General features: G+C 42.6%; 1 protein-coding gene across 3 annotated transcripts in view; it reads left to right on the top strand.

Moving 5' to 3' along the window:
* TMOD3 (tropomodulin 3) overlaps positions 1-24939 on the top strand; it is a 76353-nt gene that overhangs the window by 4419 nt on the left and 46995 nt on the right. The window contains exons 1-2 of one of the 3 annotated variants that reach the window (XM_058665845.1): positions 11629-11650; positions 22200-22399. In XM_058665845.1, coding sequence (XP_058521828.1) covers positions 22274-22399 — 126 coding nt within the window. In that variant the 5' untranslated portion in view covers positions 11629-11650; positions 22200-22273. Of the gene's footprint in view, positions 1-11628; positions 11651-21148; positions 21169-22199; positions 22400-24939 lie in introns of those variants that run through there. The other 2 variants (XM_058665846.1, XM_058665844.1) reach the window with 2 other exon arrangements.

Below are 24939 nucleotides of genomic sequence, written 5' to 3'. Positions count from 1 at the left end.
AAAAAAAAAAAAGAGAAAGTTCTACTAGAACTGTGATACTCTCTTTGATACTTATTAAAATTACAGATAAGCAAATTCAATTTGCTGTTTATGTAAATTGTAAATAAATGAACATGCATTCTCATATCTGTTTGTTTGGAATCCATCAATGGAGGTCTGAGTAACCTAACATGGCAAGTGATTGAAAATGCATATGTGGTATTCTAGAATGTCATCTAAAAGAATCATTAACTGTATCTTGAAACAATTGTAGTTTGTATAGTTTTTTAATTGAGATATAATTACCATTGAATAGAATGCATACACAGTGGTCAGGTAAAGGAACTTCTGCAGAAACAGGATAGAAAACTATTCGTGATCACCCTTCTTAAAAGGTTCACTTCCAGCCATTGTCCTCACCCTTTGTCCTCCTCCAAAGGCAAACTTTCTTTTTAATTCATTTTTATCGCAAAGTCAGATTTATAAAGAGAAGAGGAGGAGAGACAGAGAGAAATATCTTCCATTCAATGATTTACTCCCCAAGTGACTACAGTGGCCAGAGCTGCACCAATCTGAAGCCAGGAGCCAGGAGCTCTTCCAGGTCTCCCACATTGGTGCAGTGTCCCAAGGCTTTGGGCTGTCCTCAGAACTTTCCCAGGCCACAAGCAGGGAGCTGGATGGAAAGTGGGGCTGCCGGGATATGAACTGGCACCCATATGGGATCCCAGCACATTCAAGGCAAGGACTTTAGCCAGTAGGCCACGGCGCTGGGTCCCTTCTTTTAAAGTTTTATTTATTCTTATTGGAAAGACAGATTTACAGAGAGAGGAGACACAGAAAAATCTTCCAACCACTGGTTCACTCCCCAAGTGGCTGCAATGACCAGAACTGAGCCAATCTGAAGCCAGAAGCCAGGGACTTCTTCCTGGTCTGCCACGCAGATGCAGGGTCCCAAGGCTTTGGGCCATCCTCGACTGCTTTCCTAGGGCACAAGCAGAGAGCTGGATGGGGAGTGGAGCTGCTGGGATTAGAACCAGCATCCATATGGGATCCTGGTACATGGAAGATGAGGATTTTGCCACTGAGCCATTGCACGTGGCCCCTCGAAAAAATTTCTAAGGACAGTTTGATCACTCTTTCTCCTAGGTTTTGCTTACTGGCAACACAATAAAATGGTAATACTACATTTTAAAAGAATATTACCATTCTTGTTAGTCTGTTTTCATTTTCCTCATTCCTTACAGACCTTTTGAATCTGTGAAGAAAATTTTATTGTAATTCTGGTATAAATACTGTATTTTGTTGACCCTGAGTTAGTGAATGCTATCTTGTTTGTGTTGATCACCATTGTTATGAAGGCATGATTATAGATGAAAAAGACTGCTGGGAAATATACTGCCGGAGAATATTGAATCCCAAAGCTTTTTTAGCAGAGAGAAAGCTGTGATTTTCAAAAACCCTTCTGTGGAAATACAGGGCGGATCTAATTCTCCTGTCTTTGTCATATATAACAGCTTTACTAAAGTAGCCACATGCCGTACAATTCACCGTTTACAGTGATTTGTTGTATACTCACCGAGTGTGCAACCATCTCCATAGTTGGTTTTTACACACTAGAAGGAAACCTTACCCATTTGCAGTGACGTCTCATCTCCTGCAGCCTGAGGCAACCACTGAGCCACTGCCTGCAGACGGTGGATTCCTATTCTGGACACATCCTGTGGTGAATAGGTGCTCTTTGGTGCTGGCCTTCTTTCACCTTTGTATGTGACAGACCCATCTGAGGACTAATGGGAAAATGCAGGGTTCTTGCAGAGGAGACCTGACCTGTAAGGAGATGCACTCCCTCAGGTATACCAAGGGCTGAAACACCTACACCCACTCACTGAGGCAGGAGCACAGGCACCAAGACAAACTTACAGTCTATAGTAACTGATACACAGTGATAACCCTTAACAAATAAACAGCTTCTGGGCTTATCTGAGTACTGACATCACTGTCAGTACATGCAGATGAGCACAGTTCCTGGAGTGTGTCTGCCAAACTGGGCGGAAATGTGGTAAGCTAGGAGAAAATGATGGGTGTAGGTAAAGTGTGCTTTCCTGACATTTATAAGTACTTCCTACAGCTTTCTTTTTTAATTTTTTAAGCAGAAGCAATTGCCTAATATGGTATATATCATTTGATCTGTATATTGACTTGTAAGTAAGGTTTGTAGTTCTCTAGCCTATTGACTAGCAGTTCCTTTGAACAGAATATCAATAATCAAACAGTAGGGAATTTCCACTTGGAAAATTATAATTAACAAGACACTTTGGCTCTTTGAATGTAGCATGATAACCATAATGAGGCATTGCTAGGGACTATTCCTTTGACATGCATACCATTTGCAGGGAGAGGAGGCCCCATGAATATGTAACTAGCATATGTAAGAAGTGTGGGTTACAGTCACATGGCCCTTACCCAAGGACAAGCATTGTAAGATTGGATGCAACTCAAGGATTTATTTATTTTCATTCTTAGTGGACTATTATTAACCCAAGTTAGTATTGTTAAAGAACTGCTAGTTGTTATTTCCTTTATTTTTCCCACTGGGGTTCTAGACATGTTGAAAGGAGTGGGAGGAGGTCTAATTTGAAAATAACAGGTATGTGATTATTTCAAAGTCAAGTCCCTCCCATCTGTTTCCCTAAAATCTACAAAATTTCTTGGAGACAAATTATGAATATGGCAGCAAACCTGTGTGGTTTAATCTCTGCAACACCTTCTGCAGCTCCTTGTCAAACCAACTCTCACATACACCCCTCCTAGGACCTCAGTTGACATCCCAAGGGAGGGTAGGGAGGCTGGGTACGGCCGCTGTCTTTCCTAAAACAGCCCTTGCCACTGCAGTCAGCTCCTGTGCCCACCCTCCTGCCTTAGAGGACACCACATCCTCTTTTTTCTTTTTTCTTTTTTCTTTTTTTTAAGTGCGCCAAACCTTAGTTCTTGTCCATAATTCCTTTAATGGGGGCACCATGGAAGTTCCTTCAGTTATCTGAACTGGTCCCCGAAAGATACAAAACAAATCCAGCAGAGGTTCAAGGGCTGGAGGTAGAACAGCGTGGCGATGTCCTGCTTTGCTGTGACACAATGTGAAGGTCACTGTTTGCTTCTGCTTTCCCAGGCTGCTGCTCTGACCCCCAGCTCTGTGTGCGTGGACCTTGTAGTATAGACTTCTGGCCCCTCCATTTGGTTGTTTCTGCTTCCCTGACCACTGGCCGTGATCTCTGGACTTCCATAGCTCTAATAGTTTGTTCCATTGTTTTGGCAGTTAGTTGTATGCATTGATTTTTAAAAATAGCTTTGTGTGCTTGTTTCCTTTTCCCAAATAGAATGTATTAGCCAAGGTTCTTAGCTCTCAGGGAACACCAACCCACTTAGGCCAGTTTACTCTGGTGTCAAGGCTGGGAGTTACATTGGGTTACTATTGTTACAAGGGCTCTCCGAAATGAACTACAGCTGGAACCCAGAACCAGCCCTTGGAAAGCCCTGTGCGTTTACTCTGGAGCTTGCATGGATTCTTTGCAGCTTTCTGTGCCTCTGTTCCATTTCAGAATATTAATTTTTTTTTTTTTTTTGAGAGTGGTGGCACAGAGAAATCTTGCGTTATCTCCCAAATATCCCTCAACAGCCTGGTCTGGGTCATAGTGAAGCTAGGAGCTGGGAACTCCATCCAGGTCTCCCACATGGATGGCAGATAGCAAATTCCTTAAGCTGTCACCTGCTGCTTCCCAGAGTAAGCGTTCACAGGAGGCTGGAATGAGAAGCAGAACCAGGACTCAACCAGGCTCGCCTTCAAATGAAGTTCCTGGGCCAGCATTGTGCTACAAAGGCTTGAGTTGGACTATTCCTACACCTTGTGTGAATGCAGATTAAAGTACCAGCTGTTCCACTTCTAACCTGGCTCCTTGCTAATGAGGTTGGGAAAGCAGGCGAAGAGGACCCAAGTGCTTGGGCCTCTGCCACCTGCCTGGGAGACCTGAATATAGCTAGTTTTGGCCTGGCTTAGTCCTGCCCATTGCAGCCATTTGGGGAGTGAACAGGCAGGTGGAAGATGTCTGTCTCTCACTTTCTCTCTGTAACTCTGCCTTTCATATAAATGAATCTTAAAAATGAAACTACTTTTGCTTCTTGATTGATTTCCCTCATTTGCTGTTAGAGGAGACATTCCTTTAGCTCCCTTTTGAAGAACTTGTGCCAAAACAGACCTTACACCATAGGGACAGTGAACCAAGTGTCTTGACCAATAGCAATGGGTTTTAACACTTCCCTCCTTTCATCAGTTCTGCTTTATTCTCACCAGTCTTAAACATTAATCTGTTTTTCTTTCCACCTCCACCCCTGCCCACCTCTCTCCCAGACACCATTCCACACACAGCTGTATGGTTCCCATTAGTTTAGTAGGTTTTTTTTTATGGTGTGTGAATTTTTTTTTTTTTGGATGGATGTATATGTTTTTTTCCAAAGATGATCTATAGTGATATTTTAATGTTATGACAAATTTCCACTTTTGGGCCAGAGGTCTTGTTTTTTCCTTTTTGAAACCTGTGAATATGTCCACTTCACTGAGCCGCTGAAATTCTCCAAGTCACTGAGTTGTGTGTATTTTTAACAATTTTTAAAACTCCATTGTAAGTGTCTAGCTCTGTGATACGCATAGCAAATTACTTTTCCGAGCAAAAACTCCTGAGGGCTGGTTTTAGTCTATAAGATAGACAGTTTGCCCTTTCCCCTGTGTTCCCAAGTTCAGCAGTGCATTGTGTGCACGTTGCTTCCAGCTACAATGTGGTGGTTTCCCTGTGCTCCATGTCTTGGTGATTGTTTCCACTGTTTAGTCTGTCAGGATGTCTCAAAACATTTGTGGGACCCAGGGTCCAGGTGGGAAACAGTGCCATTTTCTTGAAAAACTGATTGCCTTTTGTCCTACATTTGAATGGGAAGAGCCCAGTTTATTCCCTCTTCATGGGTATTCAGTACAGCTTTTTAACTCACCTGATGAAAATATATCATAACCCTGGGGGTCTGCCAAATTGTTTTGGTTGGTATTATATTCCCAAACTCCCTTATGAGGCTTCCAGATGTATTATGCAAATTGTAGGCTTATACTTCCTTAGTTACCTATCATAACCACATTTTCCTATTAATCTGAAAATTAACTTGTGATAACAAAGCTGATGAGTCCCCAGGCCCATGAAGTTGATTAGAGTAATACCATTGTTATCCCAAAAGGTGCAAATGTCCTGTGTCTCTAAAGCTATATGGGAGTGTAGGCCTCATCCGCTGAGGAGCAGGCTTTCATGGCAGCTGGAGTGCTGGGGGTGTGAAACTGTCAGGTTGAGGGGCATGGTGGGGCACAGCTAGGGCACTGTTGGCCTTTAGAGGAGAGCAGAGACAACCACGGACAAAGAAGAGAGAGGAAAGGCTTTGGAGAGGATGGACTAGAGCCAGTCTTCAGATTGTACGGTTTGAGTTGCATGGAAAAATGCCACTTAGGGGTAGAGTATAAGGAGAATTGTTGAAGAGAATGGTACACCATTGTAGGCGACAAGAGAGGCAGTGACGTGAAAGTGAAGCCGTAAAGAAGTCAGCCTAATTGCTTCAGCAAGTAGGAGGGCAGAATGTGTCAAAAATCCAAGAAAACACACTTTTTAAAAAAAGATTTATTTATTTTTATTGCAAAGTCAGGTATACATAGAGGAGGAGAGACAGAGAGGAAGATCTTCACTCCCCAAGTGACCGCAATAGCCGGTCAGATGTCAGGAGCCAGGAGCTTCCTCCAGGTCTCTTGGATGGGTGCAGGAGCCCAAGGCTTTGGGCCATCCTGGACTGCTGTCCCAGGCCACAAGCAGAGAGCTGGATGGGAAATGGAGCTGACAGGATTAGAACCGGCGCCCATATGGGATCCCAGCGCGTTTCAAGGTGAGGACTTTAGCTGCTAGGCCACCATGCCGGGCCCTCCAGGAACTTCTTCCTGGTCTCCCACACAGGTGTAGGGTCCTAAGGTGTTGGGCATCTTCTACTGCTTTTCCAGGCCTTAAGCAGGGAGCTGGATAGAAATGGGAGCATCTGGGACTTGAAACAGCATCCGTGTTCGATCCCTGTGGTTGCAAGGTGAGGATTTAACCACTGAGCCATCGTGTGGTGGTCCCAACACAATTCTTAAGAAGTGAAATGTTAAAAACTGCAGGTCTCTGGGCAAGATGCCTTCAGTCAGGAAGAGAAGAGCTTAGAGTCAAAACAGGCAAGTAGCTTGGAGCCTGGGAAAGAGGTTGGATAAAGCAGTGGGTTTTTATTTGCTGTCTGTGAGATTCCAGAAGTTTCTGTAGATCCTGGAAGCTTTCGTGGGAAGAGACAGGGTGCCCCGATATAAGGCTTTGAAGGCCTTTTGTTTCTCATGATGTTTCCTTAGGGAAAAGATCTTGAGGAAAAAACACCCCAAAGTTGGCTTCAGGCCCAGTTTCAGAGTTTCAATTAAATAAGACCTTTGGTCCCAAGCTGTGGGAGAATCTATAATTACATATCTCTGTAAGAGTTTCTGCTATTAATTTCATAGATTGTTGGTTTTCTAAAGAATTAATGTTCTAAAATTCTTTTAATTGGACTGTTTTGGCAGTTAATTGGTCTTTTTTTTTTTCCTGCCAAAGCAGTGTTTGCTACTTCCTGGATGTGGCATGTATAATTCAAGTCTTTTTCATACATAGCATGAAAATACAACATGATTTAATTGACCCCTAAATTAAAATCTGTCAAATACATGTGACATAAAACTGGATATGGGTTGAGCACTGAGTGAGCACTCTCCTAGCTGTCCAGTCGGTCTCTGGTTTCTGTAGAGACTTTCAAAGTTATTCTCAAGGCATTTGTTTTTAAAAGCTGACTGTTTAGATTTGGAGGGAACATAGGGGTCTTTTGTTAAAAGACTTTCTTGCTGTAATAGAGAAAAGTGGGCCAAATGTGAGAAATGGCTGTGAATAAATAATTCAAAAAATTCCTCAGAATTTCACCTTAAGCTACAGCCTGTAAGAGATACGTTTCCCAAAGGCTTCTCTCCTAAATTCCAAATCCGTCTTCCCAACCCGTTTTCTTTAGTTGACAATTTTTTTTCTAGTACATGCGAGTACTACTCTCTGAGAATTTTTATTATAAAATTGAACTGAAGTTAAAAGAAGTTACTTTAAAAAAAATTAAGTAAAAAGATAAATACTTCAGTATCTTTACTGTTAAAATTTGTGAGACAAGGTTTTTGCACTCATTCTTATGATTCATTATGTATTGAAGATTCATGTTTTCATAGAGACATTTCAGATTCTATAATGAATAACAGTGGGAAAATAGAAAATGGACTGTGTGGGAATTTGCTTTACATGGTGAGTTTCCAGGAAAGCATTTATTAATGTAGTTATACCATTTTAGCTGTTTTTTCTAGTACTGAAAAATTTGACCCATGCCTCATTTCATTACTTTTCTCATTTTTTTTAAAAAAATCTATCTGGTTCTGTTTTTTCAAGTCACTTCCTGAAGCAATTTAAGTTATTTTGTATGTGTGTGCTTATCTAGCATGATCCAGCTTTCCTATTTTTCCTTTCTACTTAATACATTGTTCATCTTGGCAGTATCAAAAAAAAAAGTAGCTATTTTTCCCAAGATTAAATGGCTTAATTGATGTTTTCTTAAGACCATGGACTATTAGTTCTTAGAGCCTGTCAGGGCAAGGTTTCACGTGTTTGCCAGTTCCCAGCCGTTGTTAGTGGCTGCCCAGCACTGGGCAGGCTCTGTGCTCACTGGGAGAGGCTGCGTTGCCGGCTGTGTCCTGTGCATGGAGGAGCATCTTCAGGACCAGTGCCATATTTTGGCTGTTCATCTAGCCCAAGAAACTGAACAGGAGCCCTGAAATCCACAGATCTGCTGACCCTCAGTTTATGTTTTGAGCTAAGTGCTAGACTTTTCCTCCCCCAAGAATTCTAGTTTTCTTTGGGTGTTTTTTTTTTCTCCTCCTGTGATAATTGAATTCAGTTAGGTATTTAAATTGCCACAGTTTTTTTTTTTAAAGATTTTTTATTATTATTGGAAAGCCGGATATACAGAGAGGAGGAGAGACAGAGAGGAAGATCTTCCATCCGATGTTTCACTCCCCAAGTGAGCCGCAACGGGCCTGTACGCGCCAATCCGATGCCGGGACCAGGAACCTCTTCCGGGTCTCCCACGCGGGTGCAGGGTCCCAAAGCTTTGGGCCGTCCTCTCCTGCTTTCCCAGGCCACAAGCAGGGAGCTGGATGGGAAGTGGAGCTGCGGGGATCAGAACCAGCGCCCATAAGGGATCCCGGGGCTTTCAAGGCGAGGACTTTAGCCGCCAGGCCACGCCGCCGGGCCCCACAGTTAGTTTTAGATGTTAGAGAAGGGCTTTGGAATATTCCTCAAGCCATCAAAAGGCAGAGATGTTGTCTTTCTAGAAAAGGAGAGGAACTAGAGATAGATAATCTAGCTTTTAAATAATAATAATAATAATAATAATAAAACCTGTAAGCCCCAGCTGTAGGCAACCAGGTTGCCTTGTACCTAAGCAACTGTTGAAGTGCCGCAACAAATGTAGGCAGTAGCTAGTGGGCATTCTGGGCCTGGTTAATGCCAAATCTGTGTGAACAATACCATTGTGCCAGCATAGTTGCTTAGTTTTTTTTTTTTTTAAGATTTTTTTATTTTCATTGGAAAGGTAGATTTCCTGAAAGAAGGAGAAGAAAAAGATCTCTCCAGGTGGTTCAGCCTCCAGGGTGGCTGCAATGGTCAGAGCTTAGCCTATCCGAAGCCAGGAGCCAAGGGCTTCTTCTGAGTCTCTCATATGGGTGCAGGTCCTAAGTGTTTGGGCCATCCTCTGCTGTTTTCCCGGGCCACCGGCAGGGAGCTGGATGGAAAGTGGAGCAGCCAGGACATGAATTGGCATTCATAAGGGATCTCAGTGCTTGGAAGTGGAGAATTAGGCATTCAACCATCGGGCTGGGCCCCCTAGTTAAGTGCTAGTCAGCATGTCTGCAAGTATTTACTAACTGCAATTGTGTGTATTTTCATTCAGACACGTTTTCTTAAGAATTTTATTTTCCTAGAACCATTTTTTTTGTTAGAAAGTTTTAAACATACACATTTTCAATCGAACAGTGCTGTGTTTCTTAGTCTTTGTTGTAGTTTAGTTGTTGATAGCATTGCTAGAGGTTGGATGTGAAGGAGTAGCAAGAGACATCAGGCATGACTTTGCAGTGCACTTGTTGGGCTGGAAGTGGCAGGATTTGCTATTATTTTTGTTTATTTATTTACTTATTTTGTAAAGACAGATATACAGAGAGGAGGCTTCCGTCTGATGGTTTACTCTCCAAGTGGCTGCAATGGCTGTAGTTGAGCCAGTCCGAAGCCAGGAGCCCAGAGCTTCTTCCAGGTCTCCCATATGAATGCAGGGTCCAAGACTTTGGGCCGTCCTCGACTGCCTTCCCAGGCCACAAGCAGGGAGCTGGATGGGAAGCAGGACTGCCGGGATTATAACCTGTGCCCATTTGAGATCCCAGCGAGTTCAACACAAGGACTTTAACTGCTAGGCCATCGTGCCAGGGCCAGTATTTAACTTTCGAGTTGGGCATCACTGTTGTAAATTCTGAGACACCAATAGGATATTGAAAGAAAGCAAATAGTATGAAGTGTGTAGCCAGGATAAATATTAAATACACAACTAAGTGTATTTTGTGCCATTGGTGTCACATCATTGTATGCTCTACAGTTCTAATTTGAGAACCATTTATTTAGGGAGGAGAAAACAAGGACCTGCTCTGTGTAGTTTTCTGATTCTTTTCCTCATTCCTGCAGACCCTTTCCTTTCCCAACCTGACACCCTTCCTGTGCATGCATACAAACATACATTAATTTGAATGTGGGAAGACTGGTAAAGTTCCAAAGGGAGAATGTTCCAGAATTCAAAGGTCCTGCCTAAAGAGAAATTTAAAAGCTGGGCTGAAGTCCAGGACATTTCAGAAGGGATGAAAGAGGAAAGATACTACCTTCTGTTTACTGGGTAAAATGCATCTTGCTCTTTGGCACGATTCAGGCCTAGTTTAGTTTGTTTTAGATTTTGTTCATAACTTATTGCTTACTAACTTAGTGGACTTAGAAATTTCTTGTGAGAGGAAGAGTGAGTCATAGCATTACTTCCCTGTAGCAGGGAGTGGGGCGAGAAAAAACCTTCAGGTTAATCTCTCCATTGTGCACTTGGCATGGGTTCAGCGTTTTGATTGATGGCTGAACACTGATAGGCCTTTACTGCAAGCCATCTCAAATCATGTTTGATTTTATCCCCAGAAGAAGACTTTTTTCAGGTTTACCAGCTGAGATAAAGAGCTTTGTAACCTTACTACCCTGAGAAACTTGTTCGCATGATGTCATTTCTTTTTTAAGATTCTGAATTTGCAACATCTTTTAGAAAAGCTTTAGCATTTCCTGGTCTACTCAATCTATTAAACAAACAAATAGAAAAAAAAAAAGAAGGACTGGGGACATTTGGTACTGAGAAACTGGGTATAGAAAGAAGGGTGTGACTGTGTTGGAGTTCTAGTAGATTACTGCTCATTGCCTTGTTGCCACAACGCCCCCAAGAAGAGAAGGGAAGGTAGGATGGAGTGTGAGGTGCTGTGCTGCTTAGCGGCTCACGTGGGAGCCAGCCAGGCTCTCTGTGGGGTCTTTTGGAAAGATTGTTTTTGGAGGACTGTGAGTAATATACTAAGCATTTTCTTGTAGCAGTTACAGAAATCATCTGACAGTTTTCTACTTTTTAAGATTTTTCTCAGTTTCCTGCTTTGGATTAAATCTGTTCTCTGTTCTGGCTCTCGTGAGTTTTTTGGGCTACTTTTCAGACCTCAGGCTTTATTTTCTTTCCTTATTTTTTGGGATCTTTAGGTGACATTTGAAAAAAAATTCAAGATGGCTTCAGTCATAAAGGCAGGAAAGACAGGGTTGCATAGCTGATCTCATTCTTGGGTCGGTTAGTTTACATGCAGCTGTTAAACCAAATAATCAACTACCATTCTCTCAGACTTCTGTGGGCAAAGCAGCTCCCTCAGAATTGCCCACATCTAGGTCGAAAGAACCGCCTAAAAGTAATTATCTGAAGTACCTGTTAGGCTTTGTTGTGTTCTGTGGACCAAACAGAAAGATAGTTTTAGCATTCAGTGTATTTAAGTAAAAGTTATATTTACTAGAAGCTATAATTATCTATAGCTAAAATAAAAAATTTTGCTTCTGCAAGTCAGTACTGAATGTACAGTGCTTTAGACCTGGTAGACTACTGTGGTTTAAATGGTTTGAATGTGGGTGCCTGACTGCCTCCCCACCCCACCAATATTTAAAAGTTGAAACCTAATCAGCAATGTGAGTATATTCAGAGGCGGAGCCTTAGGACAGAATTAGGCCATGAGGGCGGAGCTCTCACAGATGGGATCAGTGCTTGCTTGTAGAAATGAGTCATTAGGGAGGCGCCTCACCTCTTCTACCATGCAGGGGACAGCTAGAAGGCTGCGCTACAAAAGAACTGGAAAGCAGGTGCTTACCGTTCTCTAAATCTGCAGGTGTCTTAACCTGGGACTTCCAGCTCCAGAACTGTAAGAAATGCAATTTCTGTTGTTTATAAAATACCCACCTTTGGCTGTTTTTGTCATAGCTAGATGTTAGAATTAGTAGTATTCAGAGCCATTAACTTATTATGAAAAGGAAGCAACCTTCAGAGTCTTAAAACTTACTTGCAGTTGAGGAATCTGTCACCTGCTGTCCCTGACATACTCACACTGGACCTTGCTTTATGGATCCCAAGAATAAGTACATAATTTTTTTCTTTTCTTTTTAATAGATGATTTTCTTTACCTCAGCCTTCTCTATCAATGTGAATATTCCTCAGACCAGCAGGGATGAAATTCAAGCCTCAAATTAAGAGCACATTTAAATGCTTTATATGTTAAAATTTCCAAGCAAATATAAATTGTTTCCAGATTAATTCTGAAGCCAGGTCCAAAAAAAAAAAAAAAGAAAGAAAGAAAGAAAATGTTTTTTTTTTTTTTTTTTTTTTTTTTTTTTAACCAAAGTAAATTAAAACAGATTCAGACAATTACATAGTACACCATAGCCAGCTCAAAATATTGCTTGGATATTTATCCTAGAAAGAACATTTTGATCCTAACTACTATCACATAATATGTATCAACATGGAAATGTTTTTATTTTAAAAGTAAACATATGTGATTACTAAAAGTTTTCCTCAGTATGAAAAGATAATGAGACTACTAGTTAGTATTTGAGACAAAAAAAAGACAACTGAATTTTTAAAAAGATTTATTTATTTTTTTAATTGCAAAGTCAGATATACAGAGAGGAAGATCTTCTTCCCGAAGGTTCACTCCCCAGGTGACCACAACGGCTGGTGCCGTGCCGATCCGAAGCCAGGAGCCAGGAACTTCTTCCAGGTCTCTTGGATGGGTGCAGGGTCCCAAAGCTTTGGGCCGTCCTCAACTGCTTTCCCAGGCCACAAGCAGGGAGCTGGATGGGAAGCAGGGCAGCAGGGATTAGAACTGGCACCCATATGGGATCCTAATGCATTTAAGGCGAGGATTTTAACTGCTGTGTTATCATGCCGGGCCCAGAACTGAATTTAATACTCTAAAAAGGAAGAGCTGTGCCTGCCAGGAAGTTTTTCCAAGCAGGGCAGGCCCATTTTGTGTATGGGGGTTTGTGGAACTGAGATTGGCCAGCTTTGGGGGGCTGTAGTAGGCTGACATCATCTGACGAAGCCTGGTGCAACGGCGGCTTGCCCCGGAGGAATGCTTACTGCAGAGGGCTTGTTACGCTCCTCGCCAGGTGACCTTGGGTTCTGAAAGACTGACAGTGATTGCAGGTGTGCAGGGACAAATTGTTGGTCAGTTCTTGGTGGCTGCCTGCTTACTAGAGCTTTGGAAGAAACAGTCTTTCCCAAGTCGTGGAAACCTTGTGTAATTTTTAGCACAAAATACGTGTAATTATTTGTGTAGAGCAAGTATATATTTAAACAGTTTTTTGCTACATCGCATAATGAAGTAATAAAATCTTAAATGTGCAGTTAAATTAATTTTCTGTGTATATCCTTGTACATCTTCCATCCAGTTCAACAATACAGCATGTTTTTTATCATCCTGAAATGTTCCCTAATCACCCTTTTCCCCAGTAGGTATTCTGATTCCTATTACCATGGATTAATTTTACCTGTTTATGAATTTCATATAAGTGAAAGGATGTAATGTCTATTATTTTATGTCTAGCCTTTTAAAATTCGTCTCAGTGCTTGAAATTTATTCGTGGGTTTGTGCGTATTAGTTGCTTTTTATTGCTTAGTATTTCCTTATATGGATATGGTTATGTAACAATTTGTGTAAACTTCTGGTGACATACATTTGAGTCATTTTCAATTGGGTCATTTCTAGGAATAACATTGGTGTCATTATGGTACATTTAGTTTTGGTACATGCTGCCAAATAGTTTTCTGAGAAAGTTGCATCAGTTTGCACCCCACCAGCAATTCGTGAGAGTTCCAGTTCCTCCATACCCCTGAAAATACTTGGAATTACTCTTTTTAATGCCAGAGTATGGATGTGTTTATTGATTGATTGAAATTTATGGTTGGAAGGTAGAGTGACAGCTCTTCCATCTGCTAGTTCACTCCCCAGGTGCCTGCAATAGGCAAGGTTGGAGCAGGCAAAGTTCTAAGTCAGGAACTCCTTCTGGGTCTCCCACGTGGGACTCAGGTTCTTGAGCTGCTGCCTGTGAGGGTGCACATCAGCAGGAAGCTGGAATCCAATACAGAACCAGAACTCAAACCCAAGCACTGTGATGTGGGATGCACGTGTCTGTGCTAAGTGTGCCAGACTGCTGAAGCATGGATTTCAGGAGAGAAGTCCAAATTAGGAAGGAGAATTGTCAGTATATGGAATGATCAAGGAAGAGAATCTGTCAAAGGACCTAAGTCCCGGAGTCATGCCAACATATAAAGATGAGGCAGAACAAGCAGAGAACAATGAGGTAGGGCAGCCAGAGAAACAAGGATAGAGCAAGAACAAAATGATGTCCCCAAAGCCAAATGAAGGAAGTGTTGCTTCAGATATCTCAGGGTGAGGTTTGAGCATTGGCAGTTGGACTTGGCACTTTGCAGGACGCTGCTGACCAGATCAGTGTCCATGGAGATGAAAGCCAGATTATAGGAGAACTGAGAGACTAAGAGAATGAGGGTTTAGTGCTACCAGATATAGGTGGAGTCTTTGAACGAGCTTTGCTCTGGAGAGGAATGCAATTTGTTTTTAATTTGGGAGATATGTATCTGTCTGTCTGCTGATGGGCCTAATCCAGTAGACAAAGAGCACAATTACTGGAGTGATCTTGTATAAATGAGCCGGAATGGAATCTGGTTACAGAAGGCAGAACTAACCTTAACTAAGTCTGCACAATTTAACCCATTAAAGCAGAAGGGGAGGTGCAGTGTATGAGTGCATGGCTGTGTAGGTGGCTAGATGTGGTAATAGCTTAAATCTCCTTTTATGATTGTTTTTCTGTTCTCAAGTAAATATGAAGGCCAAGTCCTCATCAGAGAGTGAGAAATGGGTAGTGTTAAAGAGTTGAAGGAAAAAACAGGTAAAATGTCATTGAGGAGAGTAGAAGAGGGACTGGTCTAGTTTAGGATTGAAAATACAGACTACCAGGCAGCACTTCGTTATATAACTGAATGTCTGTGAATGGGAATAGAATACTGATTACTTCTGCAAGTTTTCTTTGAGCTCATTGTGCCCCTTCTACCATCTGTCTTTTCCATTTTTCCATTTGAATCTCAGAAATATCTTTGCTTGCATAGTGTCCTGAAGCCTTCATTTTGGACACATTTAGGTATTTGGGCTACTTTTGTATTAGTGTAGAACAGTTAAAGCAGTTCTTCCTGGTTCTGGTACAATGATAAATGTAAAACACGGCATCTGAAACTTCTTAACATTGTTTCAGCTTAAGTGATTCAAAAAGATGATATAATTTTTAAGACGTATTCCTAATTAGAAACCCAATATTTAAAACCTATCAACAAAATGAATTTGATGAGAATCCATTAAAAGACTAACATACTCCTGAAAGCTTGACCTGAAAAATAAGGGTTCTAGTGATAAATGATAAGAGAAAAGGGGATTGATTAATGGAGTGAAAATATTTGTCTCTAAGTATAGCCTCCACTAGCGGAAGGGCAAGGGAAGGCAGAATGGAAGGGGAAGCATGTGAAGGCAGTGCTGCCCAAGGACCATGGGGAATGTTTTTAACACAATTCTTCATCCTGTAAATAGGACAGAATAGACTGTCCCAGAGTATGAGCCCTAGTGATGAGAACTGATGAAGTGAGCTGCTCTAGAATAGTAGAGCAAAGTGTGGTTCAGCACCACCTGCGAGTTTTTTAGAAATGATAATTATTGGAGTGGGCATTTGCCCTAGTGATTAAGATGCTGGATAACATGCCCACATCCCATACTAGAATGCCTGTGTTTGAGTCCTAGTAGCTTCCCACTAATACTCTAGGTGACAGCTGATGATGGCGCAAGTGGTTGTGTCCTGCCACCCATATGGCAGGAGCTAGATTGAGTTCCCAACTCTTGGTTTCCTTGCAGTGAGAAATGAGAGTATTCTGTCTCTGTGTCTTATATCAAGAGAAATATCAAATGCTACCTCTAAAAGAATAAAAAGAAATGCGGGCTACCAGCTCTCCCCAGATGCGTGGTTGGGAGACTGGTGTCTGGGTCTTCACAAGCTTCCCAGGAGATTATAATGCAGTCTAAAGCTTGAGAACCACTGCTCTGACAAGTGAGTCAGGAATGAAGAATTAATACCTGGCCATACCGGAATTGCAGATTAAATACTTTTCTACTTTTTCTACTTTTTATACTTGGGGTGGGCGGGAAACTGGGTGGGGCTTCTCCCTCAATATCCCCCTTTACCTCAGATACATGAAGGAAACAATATGGACATAATAGTATTACCCACTTCCCTATACCCCCTGAACCTTTTTTTTTAACCGCAATTAACTATGTAAAGATTGTCAACAACAATACAATAAAAAAAGTAAAAAAAAAAATAAAGTTTGACTAACTTACCTGATGAAGCTTGTTATTTTATAAAAACTTTGTGTGTGTTTTTGTTTTTTTCTGATTTTGAGAAAAGTGTGCTTTAAAGGGGAGAAAATTTCTGGGAAACTTTGGTGTATTACCTGACAGTTCTTGCCTCTTGACAAAGTTCATAATAGAATCTGAAAGAGATGCCTTCTACATTGCATTCACCAGTGAATTACTTTAAAAACTAAATGAAAAATAATCAAACATTTTTCCTGAATTGGTACCATAATAAATTAGTAAAAGTTAAAACAAACTGGAAAAAAGATTAGTTACACATAACTGATAAAGGTTAGTATCCGGACTATATTAAAACTTGGTGTAAGAATGGGTCCCAGGGATCAGTTTTGCGGCTTAGTGAGTTATACTCCTTGCAACACCAGCATCCCTTCTGGATGCTGGTTTGGTTCCTGGCCACTCTACTTTTCACTCAGCTCCCTGCTAATGTGTCTGGGAAAGCAGTGGAAGGTGGCCCACGTACTTGGTCCTGCACCCATGTGGGAGACTTGCATGAACTGCTGGCTCCTGGTTTCAATTCTGCCCAGTCCTGGCTGTTGAGACCATTTATAGAAAGAACAAATGGATAGAAGCGCTCTCTCTCTCTCTTTGTCTCTTATCTCTCTTTTTGTCTTTGTAACTTTGCCTTTCAAGTAAATAAATAATTCTTGTCATATGAAAAATTTATTTTTATTGGAAAGGCAGATCAGATTTACAGAGAGGAGAGATGAAGATCTTTCATTCACTTATAGCAGAGAAATAGAGGAACAAACATCAACTCAGAACAGGAAAAATAAAGAAAAATAGCTATCACAGAAGGATTTGTACTCTTGTGAGTCCATTTATGTAAGATTGAAAAAGGGCAAAGCTATAGCTATTAACCATATGTATATATAAAGCAAAATGAAGAGAAGCAAGTGGATGATTAATTCAAATTTCTGTATGATGGCTGCTTGGGGAAGGCGATGACACTGGAGAGTAAACATTAGAGTGATCTTACTATTTTGTTTCTTCAGCTTGGCAGTGTGTTCACGGGTCTTCATTTTACTTTATTTTTTAAAAATACATTATTTTTTTTTTTTTAAGATTTTATTATTATTGGAAAGCCGGATATACAGAGAGGAGGAGAGACAGAGAGGAAGATCTTCCGTCCGATGATTCACTCCTCAAGTGAGCTGCAACGGGCCGGTGCTGCGCCGATCCGATGCCGGGAACCAGGAACCTCTTCCGGGTCTCCCACGTGGAAGGGTGCAGGGTCCCAAAGCTTTGGGCCGTCCTCAACTGCTTTCCCAGGCCACAAGCAGGGAGCTGGATGGGAAGTGGAGCTTCCGGGATTAGAACCGGCACCCATATAGGATCCTGCGGCGTTCAAGGTGAGAACTTTAGCCGCTAGGCCACGCTGCCGGGCCCTAAAATACATTATTTGAAAAGCAGAGTAAGAAAAAGAGAGCTTCTGTCCTGGTTCACTCTCCAGATGACCACACGACTTGGGCTAGGCCAGACCTAAGCTAGGAGCCTATAGTTTTATCTGGATGTCTCATCTTCGACTGCTTTTACAGGCACATTAGCAGGGAGCTGAGTTGGAAGTAGAGCAGCCACATCATGAACTGAACCAGCAGCACTCAGCACTCAGCACTCAGGGGCTGCTGGTACTGCAGGAAGCATCATAACTGGCTGTACCTCTGCCACAAGGCTGTCCCCTCCCCCGTTCTTTAACGACTATGGACATAGTGTAATAGATTTCATTTTGGAATAAGGAGAAACAATTTTTTTTGGAATAAGCTATTAAGTCTCTTCAAGTAATATTGCTCGAAATTTGTAGGATTTAGACTACATATGTATGACCTTTACCTCTAAGATTTCCTTACTATCCTTTTGCCTTGTTACAGTGCTGAATTAGTAACCATTGAATTATGACCTGTATTGGAACATTTTTGAGGAGAAGAGAGGATGTCAAAGTAATGAAAATTCCTAATTTCATTGTCGTGAATGTTTTTAATTACTTATATATATATTTTTTTATCTATTTTATTGTATTGTTGTTGACAATCTTTACATAGTTAATTACGGTTAAAGAACAAAAAACAAAACAAAACAAAAGGTTCAGGGGGGATAGGGAAGTGGGTAATACTATTATGTCCATATTGTTTCCATCATGTATCTGAAGTAAAGGGGGATATTGAGGGAGAAGCCCCACCCGGTTTCCCGCGCACCCCAAGTCCCGGATGTGGGGCATGCTCTGAGATATTTGCTCAAGTGGTTTTAATAGTTCTCCAGTTATGAATCGCTGCCAGTTTCGCTCGATGAGGTCGTCCACTGATTGATATGGTCCATCATAAAGTCTCCGTTCGCCCCATATTTTGCTGCCAACATATAGCTGAGATGAATGATTGACCTGTTCTGTCTTCTGTCTTTTCTTGGTTAGAGTTCTGAGTCCAGCAGTTCGATTGGGGAGATCTCCAAAGAAACTTTGAGGTATTCCCAGACTAGTTCCTTGTATGTTCTAGCAAGCACAGGGCCCGGCACAGTCCATCACCCCGATCAGCTGGTGGTTGCAATTGCTGGGTTGGTTCTGTTTTCAGTCCCGAGTTGCACTGGAACCAATGGGTGTTGCAGTCCAGTCTGGTTCGGGCCTTACATCAACCAGTGGGAGCTGCAGCCTAGTCGGGGCGACCCACAATAACCCCCACCAGGCCCGCCCCCTACCCTGGTTTGCCAGTATGTGTAGCAGAAGACCAGTCTGTCCCCCATCCCCTTTGGCTCTGGTACTTGTCAATGGGTATTAAAGCTTAGTTCTATCTAACCAACTCAACCATCCAGCCCTCACAGATGTTGTTGAGTGCCTCTCTATCTAGCCATCCCAGCCCCCGTCCTAGTTTTCATGCCCTCCCATGGGACTAGTGACCCAGGAAGGGGGAACCCACTTTTTCCCTCCCAGGTCTCTCTGTCCCGGTTTATGCACTCTTTAGGTGGTTCTGTGATTTGACTTGACAGAATTAGTCCCCAGTGCCAGCTTCTGCCAGCTGATGCTGCGGCTATGCCCAAACATCCCTCACCCACTCTAATTTATGCTTGCACCCACAGGAATAATCAGCCCAGCCTAGCTTTTCCCTGATCTAGTCCACATGTAGCGCACAGGTGTTGTAGCCTTGCTTAGTCTGGTCTGTCTATCCCAGCCCACGCTCTCCAGTGGGAGTAGCTGTCCGGCGAGGGGACCAGCCCCTTAATCCCCCTGCCAGTTCTGCCCCTCCCTTCCTGGATCTCACATGTGCTGGTTGGGTGCTGCACTCATATCCAGTACAGGCAACCACGCCCTGACATTCCATACTGTGTACTTGTTTTGTCGCGACCAAACCCGGCTCATCCCACACTCTGTTCTGGTGATCGGATTTGCCAGTGGATGACGTGAACTGATTCAGCCTGGTCTGCTCCTGACCCATGCTGAATGTGTGCCAGTGGGAAACTTTCCAAGGCCTCTTCTGGGCTGTTTCCTATCATGCTTGTTGCGCTTACCTGCAGGGACTGTGTCCTGCCAGAGGAGTTGCCCAGGCTCCTCCATCAGAACCCCTCCCAATGCCAGATTTTGCGCATGCCAGGGGGTCCTTGGGCCAACCCTACTCAGTTCGCCTCCTGTCCTAGCAGGAACAGTGGCTTTTGCTGGCTGGCTTTCACCCCATTCTGGTTCTTGTTGTTGGATGTTTCAGCCCAGCCATGGCTCGTCCATACCCACATACAGCTCACACATGGCTCAGTAGGGGATTGAGTCCCAGCCTAGTCAGTCCCACATCTATCCTGGTTCTCCATGACACCAGATGGTGTTGGGATCTGAACCGGCCTGGTGCATCCAATCCCAGCCCACACTAGTGCCTCGGGTGACTACAACTGTTTCCTATATAGAACACAGCCCCCATTCCAGCACACACGCCCCTTGGTGGGAAACTCAACCCTGTTAGGGTGTCCAACTAGGGGGACTTGTATTTCCACAGGGTTGGGCCCACACAACCCCATAGAGTCTACCCCCAGACCAAGTTCTCTCGTGCTGGATACAGTCTTGACCTTGCCAAATGTGACCACTCCATCACTCCACCAAACAGTTGGGTAATGGTACCCATCACTGCCAAAGAGGCCCCCATCCATAGCATTGGTGTGGGCTGGTGTGTGACGATCAGTGATGTTCTAGGCAAACAGGCCATTTCTATATTCCGAATTGGGTTCGAGTATCTGACTAACCCGTAATTGTCTCCTGGGTACTTCCCTCCAAACCACCAGGTCTTAGTCCCCACGCATGCCTAAAACTTCCATGACCCTGTCACTGGGAATCACCCAAGATTCACTACTCACCTACACTAAAATTGGGCTTAGTCATGGGTGTCCCCAGGCAGCAAACATATCTTAAAAAAACCCCAGAGCAGGCTGCCGGGCGGACAGCAGGCAAAGCCTGGCACCACAGGGTGCACTGGCCGCCCTGGGGGAGGCCGAGGACTCGTTCACTGCCTTGTGGCAGTGTCTTTGGCGTGAGCCCCCAGCATTGGGTCCGACCCAGCAGGGGCACCCCCCACAGCCGCCGCACTGTGAGGAGCGGCACTTGCCCCCAAACCCAAGGCCCGAACCCCCTGTTTTTAATTACTTATATTAAGATTGAATCATATTATCCTTCAAAAACTTCATTTAAACAAATATACTTGGAACATACTGTATTGAAGCAATCTAATAGAGTAATTTGAAAGTCATTGATAACTCAAATTCATTTATTAGAAATTCTATGGATTCGTGCAGTAACTCAACTGGCTAATTCTCCACCTCCAAGCATGGCATCCCATATGGGCACAGTTCATGTCCTAGCTGCTCCATTTCCAATCCAGCTCCCCCCTGTGACCTAGGAAGGCAGAAGAGGATGGCCTGGGTCCATGGAATCCTACACCCACATGAAAGACCACGAGGAGGATCCTGATCCTTGCTCTTGGCTCCAGGTCAGCTCAGTTCCAGCTATTGTGACCATTTGAGGAGTCAACAATGGATAGATCTTTCAGTACGTCCCTCCTTCTCTCTGTGAATCTGCCTTTCCAATAAAAGTAAATACATCTTTTAAAAGTTCTATTAAGTAGCTGCTTAAAAATGTATTTAAAAAGCAAAGTTCGGCTGTTGTTCTAACTCAAACCAGTTGTTGACCTTGTTTAATGACTTCTCAATTACAGAAATGTATAGTGATGGAGTACTGGGGTCTACCATATCCAGATGTGGGGGTATAATGGAACATGCATCCCTGCTTCCAGACAAAAGATGGATTCCCAATGAAACTCTTGGACATGTGTAGACAATGGGATGCTTGACTGTCTGACATTTTCTGTACCCACAATGTCGGGATACACTTAAATAAGAGACTGATAGAATTATGATTCCTTATGAAGGACTATACCATTGTAGTAAAATGGGGAAAATCTGTCAGGGGGTGGGAATTTGGGGGGAAATCCCAGCCTGTATGAAATTTTGCCACATAATTCAAAGTTCAAAATAAAAATATATTTAAAAACAAACAAAAAATGAAAAGCAAAGCTCTTGTTCACTGGTTCACTCCACAGATACCTACAATGGCTGGGTCTGGGCCAGGCTGCAGCTGGGAAGCAGAAACCAATCCCAGTTTCCCCTGTGGACAGCACTTGCTGTCACCTGCTGATTCCCAGACTGTACATTGGAAGTGGAGCTGGGACTGTGATGTGGGATGAACATACCTCAACCAGTGGCTTAACTACCAGACCAAATTCCTGCCAAGGGTAGCTGTTCTAATGATTTCAGTTCTATATCCTCCCATTTATTTGTTCTCCAGTTGACTTGTTGTCATCAACAAAGTATCAGTCATTAAGATAATGAATGATCTATAGACAAGGATAACACGTTCAAAGAATATATGACACATGGAAAAGTGTGTTTCACTTAACCTGTTAGTAGTTCTAAGTAGTTGGAGGTGACAATAATTTAAATGTTTTGTTTCTTCTCTCCATAGCATTAAGAACAAGTAGAAATTACTTCCGACTTTACTGAATAGCAAATATTAAGTGATTCCCTATACTGCAAATCATGGCATTACCATTCCGGAAGGACTTGGAGAAGTACAAGGACCTTGATGAAGATGAACTCCTTGGGAATCTGTCAGAAGTGGAATTGAAACAACTGGAAACTGTTCTGGATGATCTTGATCCAGAGGTAAGTACTGACTGAAGGTACATGGGAGAACTGTTCAGTCCTTTGACACAAAGGTAACTGCCTTGAACAGTTAGCTTTTCATAACATTTCCTAAACACCTGTTGCTCCCTCCTCCTTTTTATCCCAAAATAACTTGATTTTTTGCTTCCACTATGGTTGCTTGATTTCTGTCTCCATGTATTTATGCTGTGACTATTCCAAACTACCTTTTCCAGTATCACTTTTTAAAATACAATTTTTAGAATTTATTTTATTACAAAGATAAAATTACAGATTGGTCCAGTGCTGGACCAGTCCAAAGCCAGAAGCCAGAAACCCCCTCTTGGTTGCAGGAGGCCAAGGACTTGGCCATCCTCTGCTGCTTTCCCAGGCAATTATTAGGGAACTAGACAGGAAGTGAAGCAGCCAGGACTTGAACTTATGCCCATATAGGATGCTGGTGCTATAGGTAGAGGCTTAACCTGCTATACCATTGCTCCAACCCCATCAGTATCCTTATTTTCAAGCAGCTGCTGGGATTTTTGTTCTACTCTAAGGTGTCTTTGTTTCTAAATGGGGAAATTTTTAGTAAAATGCATTGGGTGACTAGCTCTTCAATATACAACAAACTCTACAGAGACCTCATACCAGTATGCATCACCCCCAAAAGGCTCTTTGTGAATGTCATTCTGTTACCTTTCCAAGAGATGTTGATTAAATTAAGATTGGGGGAGTTGGTGGGGTAGATCTAGGTAATGTAAATATTACAGCCTTTGATTATGGAGCAGACCCAAATACAGATGTTTCGTTTTCTTAAAATTTAAGCTTTAATGGACTCATTATAAGCTGAAAAAAAATCATTACATCAAAAGTGTGTTGAATGTATCTACCAAACTGGATTTTCTAGATTACCCTCGCCTACTTTAAAAATGCTCAGAACACTTACAATGACCTATAGTTGGGTTAAATCATGTCATTCAAAGTCTGTTCTGTTGTAAAGTGAAGACTATTTCATGTAATTTTTTGAATTCTGTCCTGAAAGTAAGAAACAAGGTAGTTTGTATGGCTACAATTGTATCATTATAAGTTGAAAATTTTTAATCCAAACCAGCATAAATGAGGGGTCATCTTAATATATATTTATATGTTATAATCTGAAAAGGGTTGAGGATCCTTTCTTTCAGTGTAAAGCTGTTTATTTAGTAAACTACACAGAACTAAGATGTAGATCCCAAGCTCTTGGCATGATTTGTAGGAGGGAAGCAGTGAGAAAAACAAACAAACAAAAAGGCAGAAAGTTGTAATTTTGATTTACCACATTTTTTTTTTAGGCTGAAATATTGATTTTAAGTGTTATTTAAGAATCCAGTTAATTTGTTCTGTAAAATAGTTCTTTTAGTGGGTGAGGTGTCTGTACCATGATCAAATCCCTAGATAATTTCATAATCACTTTTCAAAGGAAAGGCTCCCAGTCCACCTAAGACGGGGAGAATTACTCAGGATACACAGTGCCATTTCTGTTGCGGCATGACAATATATTCTGCAGGCATTCTATATGTCAGACTTATTGAAATCAGACGGCTTTAAAGGTGGAAAGAACGTGAGAGTGTGTGGTGCAAGCCTCAGCCTTGGCCCTGCCTGGCTGCCGTGTCTGTGAGTGTGGAGGTTGTCTTGTACACTGCAGCGTGTTTCTCAGCATCCCTGCTCCCTGCTCAAGGTTGTACGGTGGCACTCCTCTCTGGTAAATGCTGTCAGAGGTACATTTTAATCTGGTTCGGTAAAATGACAGGGACAATGGCCTTAAAGAAAAGGTTGCTAGAATTCCCAAGAACAGGTGGTACCGCAGGAGTTCCTGGGCAGAGGAATACTGTCTGTGAAGAGGCTGAGAAGTCAGGAGCAAGCCTGACCCACAGCCTGTATTGTGTGCAAGGAATGCATGGGTGAGGCAAGGAAGGCGAATTAGGGCAAGTTTGGAACTGGAGAATTTGAATAATTTCAGCAGGCCTTGGGGCTTTAGAATTGGTTTTTAGTGCCTCTTGCCTGGCCTTGGAGTGAGTGATTTAGAGCAAAGGAAATATAGGTTTAGTGTGTGAAAGTTCAAGAAAGAGATAGTTAGGGTTCTGAACCCTTGGGTTGGTTGGTTTGTATATTTAAAGATGTACTCCTGGGCTGGCACGATGACTCAACTGGCTAATCCTCCACGTCCAAGCGCCAGCATCCCTTATGGGTACCAGTTCATGTCCTGGCCACTCCACTTGCCATCCAGCTCCCTGCTTGTGGCCTGGGAAAGCAGTGAAGAATGGTCCAAGTCCTTGGGCCCCTGCACCCTTGTGGGAGGCCTGGAAGAAGCTCCTGGCTCTTCCATTGTGGCTGCTTGGGGAGTGAGCCAGCAGAAGCAAAATCTTTCTGTCTCTCCTTCTTTCAGGAAATCTGCCTTTCCAATGAAAAATTTTAAAGGTCTTAAAAAAAAAAAAAGATGTGCTCCAGGGAGAGAGAGAACCGGAGGAGGTGACCGATAATTTGGTCTCAAAGAATTAGCTATCCCTGGGAAGGGTGATCTC

The sequence above is a fragment of the Ochotona princeps genome, chromosome 6 (assembly GCF_030435755.1).
Source record: "Ochotona princeps isolate mOchPri1 chromosome 6, mOchPri1.hap1, whole genome shotgun sequence".
Taxonomy (NCBI): domain Eukaryota; kingdom Metazoa; phylum Chordata; class Mammalia; order Lagomorpha; family Ochotonidae; genus Ochotona; species Ochotona princeps.
This window is presented reverse-complemented; position numbering and strand designations above follow the sequence as displayed.